The sequence below is a fragment of the Oryzias latipes genome, chromosome 22 (genome assembly GCF_002234675.1).
Source record: "Oryzias latipes chromosome 22, ASM223467v1".
Classification (NCBI taxonomy): domain Eukaryota; kingdom Metazoa; phylum Chordata; class Actinopteri; order Beloniformes; family Adrianichthyidae; genus Oryzias; species Oryzias latipes.
Window position 1 is genome coordinate 20048989 of NC_019880.2, and position 17763 is coordinate 20066751.

The 17763-nt window shown below is 38.5% G+C and overlaps 1 protein-coding gene across 1 annotated transcript; it reads left to right on the forward strand.

The window, feature by feature from the left end:
- The first annotated feature begins 7042 nt into the window (after positions 1-7042).
- Positions 7043-16919, forward strand: LOC111946874 (V-type proton ATPase subunit C 1-B-like). The gene is made up of 13 exons (XM_023951991.1): positions 7043-7233; positions 7672-7739; positions 9042-9127; positions 9794-9856; positions 9984-10078; positions 13537-13619; positions 13698-13793; positions 13872-13940; positions 14102-14194; positions 14283-14370; positions 14462-14559; positions 14646-14769; positions 16522-16919. Exons 1-13 carry the CDS (start codon positions 7105-7107, stop codon positions 16600-16602), a joined length of 1173 nt encoding a protein of 390 aa, XP_023807759.1. The 5' UTR covers positions 7043-7104; the 3' UTR covers positions 16603-16919.
- The last annotated feature ends 844 nt before the right edge of the window (positions 16920-17763 follow it).

Genomic DNA, 17763 nt, shown 5'->3' on the forward strand with positions numbered 1-17763 from the left:
ATGTGGAGACTGGCACACATAGGAATTACAGAGAAGGAGTTAGCAGATGAAAACGCAAAACTAGCTTCTATGAAGCTTAGTATTGATATACATGTTGCTGTTAGCAAAAAAAGGTGAAAGGCTTGGTGAAAGACAAAATATTAGACAGACGGCAAAGATGGTGGGGAGGGACAACAAAGGAAGCTGTTATTACAGGAAACAGAGAGTTGATGTGAAGATGGGATACGTTGGTCGTAACAGACTATAGAGCAGGGTTGTGTCTAGATTTAGATTTGGTCACAAGCTATTTAATGATAATCTTTTTAGAATTGGAAAACATTTGGGATTTTTGTAATGATGATGAAACAATAGAGCACGTGTTGAAATGTAGGATGCTCTGTTCAGAGACGGTTGATGAAGGAACATCTTGAAGGAAAGGAATGAACTGGGAAATTAAAAATATTTATGCAGCACCAGCAGTTCTACGTTTTTGATTTCATTGTTGAGGAAGAAGAAAATAATTGCTTTGTAAACAGTTAGTCTATGTTAACTCCACCTCCTAACTATATAACTGGGCCATTCCTATGACCGTGGTGGAACAGTTGTAGGAACACAAACAAGACAACACAAAATCACCACAGGACACTGAACAGTTCTTTGTAAATGTTTTTGAAAAAAAAAAAAAAAACAAGTCCGCCATTCCAGTAAGGCGGTTTGCTCAAATTTCCTGGAGTGAAGGTTTTTGTTATAGACTGGGCACTAAGGTTGTTCCGAACCTTTTCCCATGTAAAGTCATATATGTCCAAATGGTTCGCCGCCGCTTTCACAATGATTTGTATTCTTTCCGTTTTCGACTTAGTTTCCATCCTTGCATTTATAACTCCAGCAACAAACGTGACCAGTTTCTTCAAATCTAACCAAACTCTCCCCTCAACATTCCTGTCCTGTTTACTATTTGACACCTCTTTTTAAAAAAATTTTTATTGAACAATTGCAACAGCTTGTATGTGAACAACCTGCCAGATGTATGCAAAAAAACAAAAATACAATTCTATGCAGACGATACAGTTCTATATGCTCATGCCAAAACAAAAGCTGAAGCAGCTGCAGTTCTGTCTGGAGCCATGGTTCCAATCTTTCAGTGGCTCCAAAGGTCATGCTTACATCTCAATACTAAAAAGACTGTATGTATGTTTTTTCACGTCAGCCAACGACGGAAGAACAACCATCTGTAGTGGTCAATGGGGAGCGATTGGAAGTTGTAGAACAATTTAAGTATCTTGGCGTAATCTTTGATTCAAACTTAACTTTTAAAGATCATGTAAAGAAAATATCCAATATTGTTAAATTTAATCTGTCAAATTTTAAACAAATAAGGTCTTCTCTAACTACTGAGACTGCAAAGGTTTACATGCATTCATTGATTTTTAGTCATATAACTTATTGTCTTACTACATGGTCCCAGACAAACGAAAGCACTTTGAAACCCCTCAAGTCTCTGTTTAAGAGAACCCTGAAAGTTTTAGACAAAAAGCCTCTGCGTTATCATTACTGTGACATTCTAACCAAGTATGGCATGATGGACTTTGAAAGTTATAAAATGTACATGGATGCCTGTCTCATTTTTAAAGTTTTCAATGGGCTGGCCCCTCCCCCCTTGTTAGATTTTATAAGTAAAAAAACAAATGTTGGAATAGGCACCAGGGCTTTAACTCGAGGGGACTGTAATGTTCAAAGGCGCAGGACTAAATTCAGACAAACAGTGGTGTCAATTAGAGGCACACAGTTATGGAATACGCTGCCACAGCACATTAGGAACTGGGAAAAATACCCTACCTTCCAAACAGCTCTTAAACAATGGCTAAAAACAAACCAGTCCTGCAAACATTAGTCATTGTTGTTTTTCTGTGACTGTCTTAGAATTTTTAGACTTGCTTTTTATTGTAATAACCTTTGTAAATATTTTTACCTCTAATATTGTGCTATGTCATTGTGTTGTAAATGTAATTGTTGATATTTTTATCCTGTCCTAGGACAACAGATGAAATTTAGCTCCTGTGCTAATTCTGGCATATTTATGTTAAGCAGCTGCTGAAACATTGTTTAATATGCATTGTCCTAATTCAAATAAATAAAATTAAAAAAAATTAAAAAAGAAACAGAACAAGAGAATGCAACAATTATGCACATATAATGTACCGTAGAATTCTGAATACAGAATAAACGTGTTACATCATTAACAAAATTTTAATTATTAGGAACAATCACAAAAGGAAATAACAACGGAAAATAAATAAAATAAATAAAACTGAACAAAGAAAAAAATAAAATAAAGTAAAAAATAAAAAAATAAAATGCGAGAGTAAACTTATATAAGTAGTCCAAAAGATTTACAAACGTCAATTGTTTTTTGAGCTTTTGTATTTTTTGAAGCTGAAATTAAGTTTAAATATTGCTGCAGTTCAAGTTTGAACACAAAGAAATCAAGTTTTTTATTGGAGAATTTGCTTTTGTGAATATGAAATTTAGCCCAAAATAATAACATGTTTACACAAAAGAAAGCATCACGGTCTTTGACATCAAAGCTATGAAAACCAAATAGTATATTTTTATAATAAAGTTGTAAATCAGCAAAAATAGATTCGGTAATAAACTTGCGAATGCTTTTCCAAAATTTGTATGTGACTTCACAAGACCAGAATAAATGAGAGCAGGTTTCAGGTTGTTTCTGGCAGAAAGTACAGCTGGGGTTTATGTCAGCCTTAAATTTAGTTAAGTAATGCTTTGCTGGATAAAATCTGTGTAGGAGTTCAAAAGAGATTGCTTTGACTTTATTTGTTAAAAAAGGATTTTTGTGGTAAAGATCAGACTTTTTTCCATTCAATTCTCAAGGTGAAATTAGCCCAATAATAGATAGCTGATGGAACAGAAACTAAATTATCTTGAAACAAAGCTCTGATTTTTGAGTTCAACTGTTTAGCGTAAGTGAAGCAGAAACTACCCAGAGGGGATTTGAGCACATCAGGAGGATGAAGAGTCAGAGGAGGAGCGCTGTAGAAACCCCTGAATAACATGCAAAGCCCAGACGCTACGGCATCAAACACTACTGCAAATTCTTTGGGAGTTATTGGTATTTTATACTGCATAGTGAACTCTGAGTAGTTATATAATAATCCTGGTTCTTTGAATAATTGATTGAAGAAAATTATACCATTATTAAACCAGTTATTTAAAAACAGAGTTTTCCTTTTATAGACAATATTACAGTTATTCCAGATAATACAACTCTGTGGAGAAAAGTTGTGTTTGTAGATCAGAGCCCAGGCTAAGAGAACCTGTTGATGAAAATTTGTCAGTTTCAAAGGGATTTTTGGGATACTGTAGTTACAGCATAGCAGGAAGTTAAAGCCTCCTAACTTAGAAAATACAAAATGTGGAATAAAGTTCCAGATAGATGTGGGGTTATTGAAATATTTCTTAATCCCGATTACTTTGAGTGTATTATTAAGCGCAGTGAAATCAATACAATTTAAACCACCTTTATCAGAGGTATTTAAAATAACTGATTTTCTGATATAGTGAGTTTTATTTCTCCATAGAAAGTTATATAATATTTTATGAATTGCATTGCAGACTGTGTTATTAACCTGTAGAGATTGAGCCGCATACGTTAAACCCTTATTTAAATTAAGGGTGAGTCCTGAAGCTTTAGAAAAGGATTGGATAATATCAAACGACACAGCTACTTGTGAAGTGTCTCGGAGAAAGAGAGCAGTGTCATCTGCTAGTTGACTTATGAATATTTCCCTTTCAGCCACAATTAAACCTTTTAATGGGCTGAGTTTGACATGTAGGTTGAGGAGTTGTACAGAAAGAAGGAACAGATACACCGATAAGGGGCATCCGTGTCTTACCCCACGTTTTAGGAAGGATCTAGGAGAAGTTCTGCTGGCGAGTTTTATAGAACTAATACTATTGATATATAAAGTTTGAACAGCATTGCAGAAGAATTGACCAAAACCAAATTTATTTAAAGCAGCAATAATAAAATTGTGTTCTAAAGAATCAGAGGCTTCATAAAAGTCTAGAAAAAGAATGAGACTGTCATCCTGCACGACTTCTGAGTTATCTAGTGTGTCTAAAATTAATCTAATATTGCTTGAGATATGACGAATCTGCATAAATCCAGACTGATTTTCATCAATAATTGTATTTAAGACTGGATTTATTCTATTTGCAAGAATCAAAGCCAATATCGTATAATCACAATTCAATAAGGTGATTGGTCGCCACTTATCTAAGGAGAGAGGATCCTTTCTCGGTTTAGGGATCAAGGTAATCAGTCCTTGAGATAACGTGGGAGGGAGTACACCCTTGTTAATGCTTTCTTCAAAAACTTTTAGCAAAAATGGGGCTAAGTTGTCAGAAAACTGTTTATAGAACTCGGCAGTAAGGCCGTCTGTTCCAGGAGATTTATTTATTTTCAGATATTTGATAGCATCTGTGACCTCATTCATAGAAATGACATCATCACAACAGACTCTGTCCTCTTCACTCACTGGAGGAATATTATTGACAGTGTTAAGAAAGGTAAGGGCAGATGTTGAGCAATAGTTGGAAGAATAAAGTTTACTATAAAAATCAGAACAATATTTTGCTTTGGTACTTTTATCATCAGAAATGACCCCATTCATATTTAATTGTGAAATAGAATTACTATTGGACTGGTATTTCTCTAGCCTGAAAAAATAGGCAGAGTTCTGCTCTCCTTCTTCAATCCACCTTCTCCTAAATCAGATAAACGCTCCTTCTGCTTTGCGTTTATAAATGTCATCTAACTTGTGTTGTAATTCTATTAAAGCTGTTTTATCTGTTTCATCTAGGACCTCTGTTGGTTTAGATGTAAGAAGAGCAATCTTCTGTATTACTTCTGTCTCATCAGCTCTTCTTTTTTTTGTTAAGTCAGAGCTATATTTTCTAAAAAATGTACCAAGTTCGTATTTCTTGAGGGTCCTTCAGGATCTTAGCTGTTCCTGTTCTGGACTGAGAGGTCTGAGGTCTTTCCAGGTATCTGTTGTAGCCACTCCTCCAGCTTGGGGGTTACTGCCCCTAGTGCTCCAATTACCACAGGCACCACTGTCATCTTCACTTTCCAGGCTTTCTCCAGTTCTTCTCTGAGTCCCTGGTATTTCTTCAGTTTCTCATGTTCCTTCTTCCTGATGTTCCCATCGCTTGGCACTGCCACATCCACCACAACGGCTTTCTTCTGTTCTTTATCCACCACTACAATGTCTGGTTGGTTCGCCATTACCATCCTATCAGTCTGGATCTGGAAGTCCCACAGGATCTTTGGCCTCTCATTCTCCACCATCTCCGGAGGTGTTTCCCATTTTGACCTTGGGGTTTCCAGTCCATACTCTGCACATGTTCCTGTATTTTATTCCAGCCATTTGATTGTGGCGCTCCATGTATGCTTTCCCTACCAGCATCTTACACCCTGCAGTTATGTGCTGGATTGTTTCAGGCGCCTCTTTGCACTGCCTTTACCTTGGGTCCTTTCTGGTGTGGTAGATTTACACCTTGGGTCTTGTCTGGTGTGGTAGATCTACACTTTGGGTCTTGTCTGGTGTGGTAGATCTGAGGCTCTATCGCTCAAGGCTCAGGGCTTGTTCCATGCTTAAGGGTCTTATGGGGGATATAGAGACAGCATTTGTAATTCCTGAATTGGATATCATTGATCAAAAGAAACTTAGTGGGGAAATTTCAGTTTAGGCAGTGGAAATCATTGCTTTATCGTTGTTTCTATAGTGGATCAAGGAGGTCAGACCACTCAAGAGCCTTATTTGCTCTGATTCCAGTGGGTCATTAAATGTATAGAAAGCAGATATTCAGACAGCAGCACTGATATTTTAATGGACATAGGACAGACACACAGAATTCTCTGTTGCATTTATGTGGAGACTGGCACACATAGGAATTACAGAGAAGGAGTTAGCAGATGAAAACGCAAAACTAGCTTCTATGAAGCTTAGTATTGATATACATGTTGCTGTTAGCAAAAAAAAGGTGAAAGGCTTGGTGAAAAACAAAATATTAGACAGACGGCAAAGATGGTGGGGAGGGACAACAAAGGAAGCTGTTATTACAGGAAACAGAGAGTTGATGTGAAGATGGGATACGTTGGTCGTAACAGACTATAGAGCAGGGTTGTGTCTAGATTTAGATTTGGTCACAAGCTATTTAATGATAATCTTTTTAGAATTGGAAAACATTTGGGATTTTTGTAATGATGATGAAACAATAGAGCACGTGTTGAAATGTAGGATGCTCTCTGTTCAGAGACGGTTGATGAAGGAACATCTTGAAGGAAAGGAATGAACTGGGAAATTAAAGATATTTATGCAGCACCAGCAGTTCTACGTTTTTGATTTCATTGTTGAGGAAGAAGAAAATAATTGCTTTGTAAACAGTTAGTCTATGTTAACTCCACCTCCTAACTATATAATTGGGCCATTCCTATGACCGTGGTAGAACAGTTGGAGGAACACAAACAAGACAACACAAAATCACCACAGGACACTGAACAGTTCTTTGTAAATGTTTTGGAAAAAAACAAAACAAAACAAAAAAACAAGTCCGCCATTCCAGTAAGGCGGTTTGCTCAAATTTCCTGGAGTGAAGCTTCCTGTTACAGACTCTTGAAGACAGACGGCCTGTTGTCGTCAAGTAGAGCTGCTGGCCAGAGATCAGTCCTTCATAACTGAAAGACCAAAACACTAACTGGAGAATCAGAGGATGGTCCTAAAGACAACGCACAGGTAAAAGACAGCAAAGGCTGTCTGTTCTCATCTAGATTACAAATTACAACTTTCTTAGTTGATTTTAATTCATTTATCTGTTGAATAATGATTTTATCTTTTAGTATCTAAAATGTGATTTTTTAATGGTACATTTTGTTTTAAAATTATTTTATTAATATTTAAGATTTTGTTTATTTAATATAGCTTGATTGATTAAACTAATTTAAGCATAACCCAAATGTGTTTACTGGTTTTCCCAGTGCTAATGTCTGCTTTTCTGGAGAGGACTTCTGACTGAAAGTCTCTTTATGAAGCACCACATGTCATGGCAGACTTTTGGTTGATTTCTGTCCCTTTGGACAAGACTACTTCAGCAAGTGTGGAGAAACTCAAGCGTGCCATCACCAAAGCCCAGCTGTGCTCAAACTGGAAGTTTTCCATTCCAGATCTCAAGGTGAGGTTGTTCAAAACTTTTCAGGAAACAGCATGAAGGTGTAAATACAAAACTGAAGTGTTCAAGATAAGAAGTTGTCCCTGACTAGAAACACATGTTTATTTCTTTCATTAAATTGGTGCAGTAAAGTAACGCTAAGTACAATGAAGGTGTTTGGTGTCCTCTGATGGAGAGATCAGGGCTCAGGTTGCTCTGCACAGTTTCAGGCAACATTTCCATCTGACGTGTTACACTCAGCACCATCAATGTCAACCCAGGTTCTGAGTGTTCAAATGTTTTTTGAAACTCCACTCTTTATGTCCATCACACAAAAGGTTTCCCGAATTTCAAAATGAAGTTTATTTTTAAAATTATTGAGCAAGTTGTTCTTTTTCCTGAAAGATAAGATGTTTGATTTCTAAGACATCAGATGCATGATGGTTTGGTCTTCGTCTCCAGGTGGGAGTCCTTGACAGTCTGCTAAGTGTGTCGGACAATTTCTCCAAACTTGACACTCTGACTGAAAGGTTAGTTCAATGAAAGTAATTGCATGTTCCAGCTGCATGTTTTGTACTTGCTCTGACCTTTTGTTTATCTGGATAATAACTTTGTTTTGTGGTTCTTTGAGCATAATGATGGGCAGACACCATGTCAATGTCACATGATTAATTGATGATAAGGAACCGTTGCTGGTTTGTTTTCCCTCTTGGTTTTCATTGTTGGTCTATTTGATCTAACACAATGAGAGGCTGCTAAAGTCCCACTGCAGTCTTCTTTTGATCTATTGTCAAAGCTTTTCCAGTTGTCTATAAATTATCATCATTTTAGCCAAAATCCAAAAAGCTGTGTTTTCTGTAGAGCCGCAGGAGTTTATCAGACATTTGCCTTTGAGTTGTGGTACAGACTGTTGGTACTGAAGGAGCTTGAAGGAGCTTGTCTCCATTTTCCATCACACACTGCAGGGGGGATTTTGGCCCACTCCTCCTCACAGATCTCCTCTAGATCAGTTTCTGGACTGTCACTGAGAAACACAGAGTTTGAGCTCCCTACAAAGGTTTTCTATTGAGTTGAGGTCTGGAGATTGGCTACTCCAGAACCTGAATAGGCTTCTTACGGAGCCTCTCCTAGTTGTCCTGGCTGTGTGTTTCGGGTCATTAACCAAGACCATTCTTCAAAGCTCTGACTGAGGGAAGGAGGGTGTTCCCCAAAATCTCCCAATACACGACCCGGTCATCCTCTCCTTAACACATCCTGTCCTATGTGGAGAAAAACACCCCCATAGCATGATGCTACCACCCCATGCTTCACAGTAGGGATGGTGTTCTTGGATAATTTTTCTTCTTCCAAACACAGTGAGTGGAATTAAGACCAAAATGTTCTAATTTAGTCTCATCCGACCATTTGAATTTCTCCCATGATCCTCTGGATCATGTTTTTTTGGCAAACTTTAGACGGGCCTGGACATGTGCTGGTTTAAGCAAGGGGGACCTTCTGTCCCATGCTTGACTTTAAACCACGATGTCTGGACTATGTAAGGGGAGGACTAACAGCTCTTTGAGGATCAGAATTCTAGCTGAGAGACAGGGGTTCAAATACTTATTAGTAGCAGCAGTATACAAATAAATTAATTAAAATTTCATGCAATGTGATTTCTAGATTTTATTTTGATGATGTCTCACAGTGGACATGCACCTAAGATGAAAATGTCTGACCCCTCCGTGATTTCTAAGTGGGAGAACTTGCAAAGTCACATGGGGTTCAAAGACTTATTTACCTTTCTGTACAAACTGTAATGCACATGATGCTTTTGTTCCATGTCGCCTGCTCAGTGTGATAAAAAAAACATGCCAGTGTATGAATGAAGTGATGGAACCATCAGAAGACAAAGTCCATCCAAACATCTTGGTCAATGGAGGTAAGTGACACTTAAACACATCTGTCACAGCACATATGGGGGTTGATGCCATTGAAAATCAATTCACTGTGCAGTGTTCCCTCTGTTATTGCTGGGGATAAATAACCTGTGATAGGTGAAATCCGTGAAGTAGAATTACAGATGTTTAAGGCAGTAATACTCTTCACTGTACACTATATACTTTTTTTCAGACAGACGTGTACATTTTCACACTTTTATCTCTTGTTTAAAATAGCAAAGTTCAAACATTCATAGAAAAATAAGTCCAGGATTATAGAATGAAAACAAAGATCTGCATAAATATTTATGAATCTCTGGCAAACTGCAGTTGATCTGACAGGAGGCACAGCACGGAAGAGATTGACAAGATCAACAGTCAGTTAGAAGACAGTAAACAGAATACAGATGTGATAGTAAAACCTGTCCAACACAAAAGGCCTTCAGCTCAAATCTGTTTGCTCAGTTGTTGGACAGAACAAGTTAAAAAAGAAAAAATAAGAAGAAGACAGAATACAGTGTGTGCTGTTTAAAAATTTCTCTGAAGAAATTCAGCAAAAGGTGAACCACATTAAAGAAGGGGAACACTGTACAGCACTCAGCAAGTTTACAACCCCTAAACCATCCCTTTATGCTAACTTGGCATCAATCTGCTCTCTTCTCTCACAGAGCCCAGCAGAAATCAGAGTAACGTCCCAGCTCAGCTAAAAGCTTACCTCACATCTCTCAGGGGTATTTTAGCAGTTGTTACTTTGTGATACTCCCTGCAGTGTGGTGTTGGATCTGTGTCGTACCCCTACACTTCTGTCATTGTTGTACCAGAGTATTAAAACCATTGCTTAAGCTTGTTTTTTTTCAGTTAACATGATGAAGTATGTGACCAAGTTTCAGTGGGACACAGCCAAGTACCCCCCTGCTTTGCCTCTCTCCAGCCTGGTAGACATCATCGGCAAGGTACACCCAATGTAACACAGAGGATAAGTGGGCAATTCATGCCAAAATAACTGAATGTGATCATTATTTGTTTCAAATGACTGCAGATAATTAGAGGGTGTATACAAGCTTACGTTTTGTTATTTGTATACAATTTCGAAATTGCATTATTAAATGTTAGCGAGTCAGTTAAAATACAATGGAAGCTATCACAATTTTGAGTCTTATTTACAAATAAAACTCATATGTCCAAGATTTTAAGAAAAAAATGTAAAAAAATCCTATGGAGTCCCAAACTGTTCAGAATTATATAAATAGATATGACCTTGTGCAATCACACAATCAACCAATAAATCTCTCATAAATATCTAAAAAGATCATGAAATTGTGTGCACCCAGATTTTAAATTAGCCATTATATTATTGAATAGATTTAATTTCACTTTAAAATCCTGTTCATTATTTCAAAACAGGATTTTAAAATATTAATTTTAATCATGTTGAATATTGTTATAATTCTATGACTTTTTTCAGAAATTCGGATTTCAAAATCAGTTATTTTCCAAAGTAGCTTTCTTTTTATTTCATGTTGCTATTTTTCAGAATGACTTATTTATTATTTCATGTACAGCTTTTTTAGCATGAGTCTATCTGTCAATGAAACCAGACAAGGCGGAGAGACTTTTGTGATTGGCTACTCCTTTACTCAGACATAAGCAGCAGCACCCTAACGACATCAATTGATGTTGCTTAACCTTTGTACTATCTGAGATGACCCCATCCTTACATTGACATGTTCTCCCTACCATGACAAAGGTGGATAAAGGTGGAAAGATTTCCTGTAATCCATGGACACCAGTGAAGATCACAAATCATTGAAGAAAAAAGGTTCAGAGCACTGTCTAGTGGGTCTAGATGACCCCACTCCCAATGTTAAATCGCCTAGGATAGCACATGGGTTAAGCGAACGTGACGGCGCAATGCACACCTCTCAACACTAGGTGGGAGTATGCACCTCAACACATCCACAGTGTTGCCAGATCTGGCGGTTTTGGTTCTAAATTTGTGGGTAAAAATGGCTTTGGGAGGGTAGGCATAATTTGCCGGTTTTAGGGTCAGTTTGGCGGTTTCTATTTTCTCATGAACAGTAGTGGTCTGAGTTAGGCTGGGAGGCTGTTGGTGTGCCGCTAAGTTTCTATATACTGGAGCACTGTGAACGCACCAGGCTGCCTGTGGGAGGAGCTACCAGCCAATGTTTTTAGCCTGGTCGCTACATGGAGTGGTGTCTGTGATCATGTCATTTATGAAAGTGCATGGTAGACACGGAGAATGTTGAGAGATCAAGTTTGTTATTTTGAAGATTTCTACATGGTAATCCTCTGTTTCCTTGTTTGAGTTCAGCCCAGAGATTGTCGGCTTCAGCTCCCTTGATGACAGCCCTGGAGCGGTTTTGGGTAAATGGCGTATACTCATATGGCACTTTTCTACCTACAAGGCCCAATGCGCTCTACAGTCACAGACCCATTCACACAGTCACAAACACATTCACACACTGGTGGCGGCTCCGCTGCCAAACACAGGCACCCGCCTACCACCAGAGGCAAGGTGGGGTTCAGTGTCTCTCTCTCTCTCTCTGACAGAGTTTGAAAGCTTGCTGTCCCGCGTTAACCCAAAAGGGAAAAATAAAACCAGAGGACCTGCTTTGTAATTATTGTCTCCAAGAGCTCTGAGAGAATAGCCTGGAGGATTTTCAGATGAAACCCATGCATTTTCCAGAACTCCCCCCCATGGTCCGGGGTCACAGAAGGATCGGATGTGTTTTTATTGGGTCTGACGGTTTTCAGGTGACTTTTGAGCTGGAAAACTGGGACACTATCTAGCAATCCTGCACAGAGAAAGAGAGTCTGGAGTGTTTCAAAGGGCACTTCAAGACGCGGCCAACCGGAGCTTAAAGAAAGCTCCACTGTGGTCCACACGAACCCTCAAACTAGAAAAACAAAGTCGTCCATGTTTGCATCTTCTGCAGCAGACAGATTGAGGGCCTTGCCTAAGGACCCCCACTGGGTGATGTTAACTGCTCGCCATTGATATGGTAATTGCCCCCCAGTACCATTGCTTATTCCCCTCCGGGAATCAAACCCTGGATTCCTGCATGGTAGCTTGTCACCTTACCAAACGAGCCACCCAGCCAAATATGTCACCGCTGAGCGGGTATCTAGGAATATGAGTCGATTTCCAGGGATCAACCAATGTGCGTTCAGATCCCGCCCACTATCACTGATTGACAGACAGACTCATTCTGCTGAAAAAGCTCATAATGAAATAAGTCATTCTGACAAAACAGCAATGTGAATAAAAACAAAGCTTCTTTGAAAAATATTGATTTTGAAATCTGCATTTCTAAAAAAAGCCATATAATTATAATTATATACAACATAATTAAAAATTTATATTTGAAAATCCTGTTATGAAATAATGAACAGGTTTTAAAGCAAAATGAAATGTATTTAATAATATAATGGCTAATTTAAAATCCGTGTGGAGGCTTTTCACAATTTCATGATCTTTTTGTATATTTATGAGAGATTTATTGGTATATTGTGTGACATATTTATTGTGTCATATTTATTTATTTAATTATAAACAGTTCCCTACCCTTTTCTTCAGAAATAACAGGTGAAAATCAACTTTGACTCACAATTAAAACAAACTAGCTATTGGCAAATTTTGAAGATAGTTTGCTATTTTATACTTGTGAATTTATTTTAATCAAACTTGTCTATTTGTGCTCTTTGTTTCAAGCTGTGATACATATTACCAACCATCTGCACATGTGATTTTCTAATTGTATTGACTACAATTAATGCTTGAAATCAATGAAATCAAATCAAAAGCAGTCTGCAGCACGTCATGTACTATGACGTCGGACTGATGTCCACTGAAATTTGCCGTAAGCTAAGCGTATGGAGGGCGATCTATGGCTCTGATTTTGATCAAGCTTAAATAAAGGGGTCGAATAAAAGTGAGATATTCTGTCTTTTGTCAGCTCCTTTTCAATCATGACTGAATTTTCATTAATTATAAATGCTTTTATAGTTAAGCCATTTGTGTATATGAATGCATATAGTGTTGTTGTATATGTGGTGCTGTCATTAAAGAAAACAATAATTTGAACAACATTATTAGATTTTTCTTCTATAGAAAATATCTATGTTGAGGTTAATTAGGTATTCCTCAAATGATTTATGTTATCTCTAGGTCAAGCATCCTCTCAGTTCCTTCAAATTCATTTTTTTTTGCTGTTTGCATCAAATTTTCTGTTACAATAAAAGTTTTTCATAAATGAGAAAAAACCATTTTCTTTACCAGCTCTTGGCTTTGAAAAGATAGAACAACCTTCAGTGCAAAACCTTTGGGTGTCACTATCATGAAGGTCATGATCCAACCATGATGGCATAATCCTTTCTTTAATGCCCACAGGAAGTTCTGCAAGCGGAGACTGAGTTCAAATCCCACGCTTCAGCATACAACAGCCTGAAAGCAAACCTTGAACACAAGCTCAAGTGAGGATTGGAAGACATATAGATTTTAAAGAAGACATCTCTCAGCAACTCAGGGGTTTAATGTGGGATTTTTTCTAGTGAGAAACTGCAAACTCGTAGTCTTCATGGAATTGTGAGCGAAGACGACTTTGTGGTCTCAGAGTACCTCACCACTCTGCTGGTAGTGGTGAGCAGGTCAGTCACACATTGTTTTTGTGGGGGTGAGAATATTTATTACGATAAATTATCTGCTTAAGCATCTCATGTTTACAGAGACAGGTACTTGCAGTGGGAGAGGAGTTATGAATCCTTGTCACTGTTGGTTGTCCCGCGGTCTAGCAGGTGAGCTGACAGCAAACATTTCATAGATTTTCTGTACAAGAAGACCAAGTCTGCTGTAGAAGTTACATTTGTCAAATTATTTACATCTTGTCCTTTAATTTTAACTGTTGCTACTGGCTTTTTACTTTGATTTTCTGTGATTTTCTTTGTTTGATCATCAGGAAACTGTTTGAGGATGGAGAAGGGGCAGTCTTCTCAGTGACACTCTTTAAAAGAGTTGTGTGTGAATTCAAAGCCAAAGCTCAGGAGAGCAAGTAAGCAGAAGCTTGCCTAATAAATCCTGTTACAGTGACACTGTGGTGTGCATGAAATTTCCCTTAATATAGACTATGATCCTCCCAGGTTCATTGTGCGTGAGTATTGCTTTGATCAAGAGGCGAGGGAACAGCAGGAGATCAGGGAGTATACTATTCTCAAAAGAGAGAAATACGTAAGTTAGTTCGATTTGACCGTAACCGTAACCCTAACCCTCCATTTATTTTTAACAGTTCTGTTAAATTCTTTAATTGTTTTTTATACAGGAAATCTTTGTCCGCTGGCTGATGGTGAATTTCAGTCAGCTGTTCATTGCATGGATTCATTTGAAAGCAATAGGAGTGTTTGTAGAATCAGTCCTAAGGTCTGATCGGACTTTATTTGTTGTTCAGAATGTATGTGACTGGTTTTAATGACTTTTAAACTTCTGTTCATGATACCTCCTGGCAGGTATGGATTACCCGTCAATTATCAGGCCCTTCTGCTGCAAACTGACAAGAAGCACTCCAAGAAGCTGAGAGACACTCTTTCCTCACTTTTTAAGCATCTGGACCCAACTGCCAGTCTGAAAGATGTAAGAGGCTAAATATATGTGTTTGTGTGTGTGTGTGTGTGTATATATACATATATATTTAATTTATATCCATCTATCGATCTATCGATCTATCGATCTATCGATCTATCGATATAGATATAGATGTATATATAGATATATGTATATAGATATATAAATAAATAAATAAAACACAAGCTTGGGTCCTCTCCCAGAGGCCTGGGAGCGTGCAGTACGTTAGCTGTTCCTGTTCCTGTTCTGGACTGAGAGGTCTGAGGTCTTTCCAGGTATCTGTTGTAGCCACTCCTCCAGCTTGGGGGGTTACTGCCCCCAGAGCTCCAATTACCACAGGCACCACTGTCACCTTCACTTTTCATGCTTTCTCCAGTTCTTCTCTGAGTCCCTGGTATTTCTTCAGTTCCTCATGTTCCTTCTTCCTGATGTTCCCATCACTTGGCACTGCCACATCCACCACAACGGCTTTCCTCTGTTCTTTATCCACCACTACAATGTCTGGTTGGTTTGCCATTACCATCCTATCAGTCTGGATCTGGAAGTCCCACAGGATCTTTGCTCTCTCATTCTCTACTACCTTTGGAGGTGTTTCCCATTTTGACCTTGGGGTTTCTAGTCCATATTCTGCACACATGTTCCTGTATATTATTCCAGCCACTTGATTGTGGCGCTCCATGTATGCTTTCCCTACCAGCATCTTACACCCTGCAGTTATGTGCTGGATTGTTTCAGGTGCCTCTTTGCACTGCCTACACCTTGGGTCTTGTCTGGTGTGGTAGATCTGAGCCTCTATGGCTCAAGGCTCAGGGCAGAACAGTAGTGGGGACAGAGCACCTTGAAGGTTTAGGCCACATTTTATGGACACTTTTGGAAGTGGCTTACCATTGGCTTCTTATTCTTTATTTACTTTTAGCTTTTACCTTCAGGGTCTCCACAGCCAATCAGCTTCCTCCGTCTGTCTTCTACATCCTCTAACAGCAGCTACTTTCATATCTTCCTTCTCTGCATCCAGAAACCTCCTCTTTAGTCTTCTTCTAGACATCTGGCAGCTCTAGACTCAGCATCTAACTAACAAACTCCTCCTTTAAGATAACCCCTCCTCCATTTCTACTCCCATCTCCACCATGATAGAACAACTTGAACCCTGCTCCTAAGCTTGTAGCATTGCTAGATTAGAATAGAATAGAATAGGTCTTTAATAATCCCTAAGGAAATTTAAAAATGGCCATCTGCTCACACTCATAAAACACACACACACACACACATTAAAAACTACTTGTTCACCTGGTCTCCAGTAAGTCTACCTTCCTCATCTGCATCATGTCATCTAACTCTCTACCTTTTCCTGTTATAGTTCCAACAAAGTCTCTACTCTCAGTCCAACACTCACGACTTTCCTCTTCTCTCTCTTTCTATGAACGAGCTTTCCTCCTTCTCTTCTTCTTCCACCAACGGCAGTCTAATTTCCACCGGCCTTCTGTCGGTAAATAACACCGATACTGGTCGTTGTTATAGTTGATGGTTTATATCAGAGGTCTGATTCTCATATTTGGTTTGGCAAAGATTTTATGTCGGATGCCCTTTTTTTCACAACCATCTCTATTTATCCGGGCTTGGGACCCGCACGCCCCCTTGTATAATTGGAGAAGAAAAAACATTGTTCATTGCTCTGTTTTTGGGAAAATAATGAATTTTAAACTTAAATAAAATATTGATTTGCTTTTCTACTCACATTTTTCTATGCTGTTTGCCAAACAGGTGAGTTGTGATATCCCAGGACTCTGCCAGGAGGAGTATTCTTCTTACATCTGCTTCCCCATCAACACCAGCATGCTGTAGACCTCCTCCTCTCTTTTTAATTCACAAAGTGTTGGGCACAAAGAGACAAATAAAATGTAATTCATCACATCATAATCATAATATTTCTTTAGTGCTTGGTATTTTCAAGACTTATTGTGACCCACAAGTAGGTTTTTAAATAATTGTAAATCGCCCTACACATCAGATGGATCGAAGTGATGTTTTCCACCTCTGCAGAGGAATTGTACATCCATCTAATTAAGTCAAAAATAATGTTGTATGTAAAGTATAATTACAATGTTCTTTTTGGGTGTCTGCTGTTGGTCGTCAAATAATAAAACAGCTTCTAATTATAATTTTTCAAGTATCTTTCTTGCCATTTAATTAATAGATCCCTTTCCATCACTAAATATAACAGACCAAATCATTGATCAGAACATGGCGGCGCACTCAGCGCCTCAGCTTGTTTAGATGTTTTTGTATCTTTTTTTGTTTAGTTTTTTTGCACAATCTGTCGGGCAAATAACATGTACAGCCGACATGACTACTTAAGATCCGAGTGTGAAACAAATCAATGGTGACAAGCAAATTTCAGTATGAAGGTGAAGCGTAACCCTTGTGCTATCATAGGCAATTTAACATTGGGAGTTGAGTCATCTAGACCCCACTAGACAGTGCGCTGAACCTTTTTTCTTCGATGATTTGTGATCTTCACTCACTGGTGTCCATGGATTACATGAAATCCATTCACCATTATCCACCTTTGTCATGGTAGGGAGAACACGTCAATGTAAGGGTGGGGTCATCGGATTGCACAAGGGTTACACAGACGGACCCCGTCTCTCTTCGGATTAACATCCTGGTGGGGAAGAGTTGAAGGTAGAAGAGAGAGAGGAAAACAAAAGCGTGGCCCCAGGGCTGGCTTGCTAGCTAAGCTATGGAGACAACAAATTAAACCACCGCTACCCAATCTGTTTCTCGTTTCTCTCAAACGCCAGATCCCTTGCTAACAAGATGGATGAACTGAGGCTATAGATTGTGACAAGCAACACCATAAAAGATACATGTGCCTTACTCATCACCAAGACCTGGCTTTATCAATCCATCCACTACACTACTTTTACTTTCCTTGCTGAAATGTGACGTAGCTTTTAGCTAGACAGCTAGCTAAACAGCTAGCTAAACTTTGCTCCAACAAAA

Coding starts and splice junctions, on each gene's coding strand:
- LOC111946874 (XM_023951991.1), top strand. CDS start 7,105: ATGGCAGACTTTTGGTTGATTTCTGTCCCTTTGGACAAGACTACTTCA. Junction 10,079..13,536: donor TGGTAGACATCATCGGCAAG/GTACACCCAATG, acceptor TAATGCCCACAG/GAAGTTCTGCAAGCGGAGAC. Junction 14,195..14,282: donor GCCAAAGCTCAGGAGAGCAA/GTAAGCAGAAGC, acceptor TGATCCTCCCAG/GTTCATTGTGCGTGAGTATT.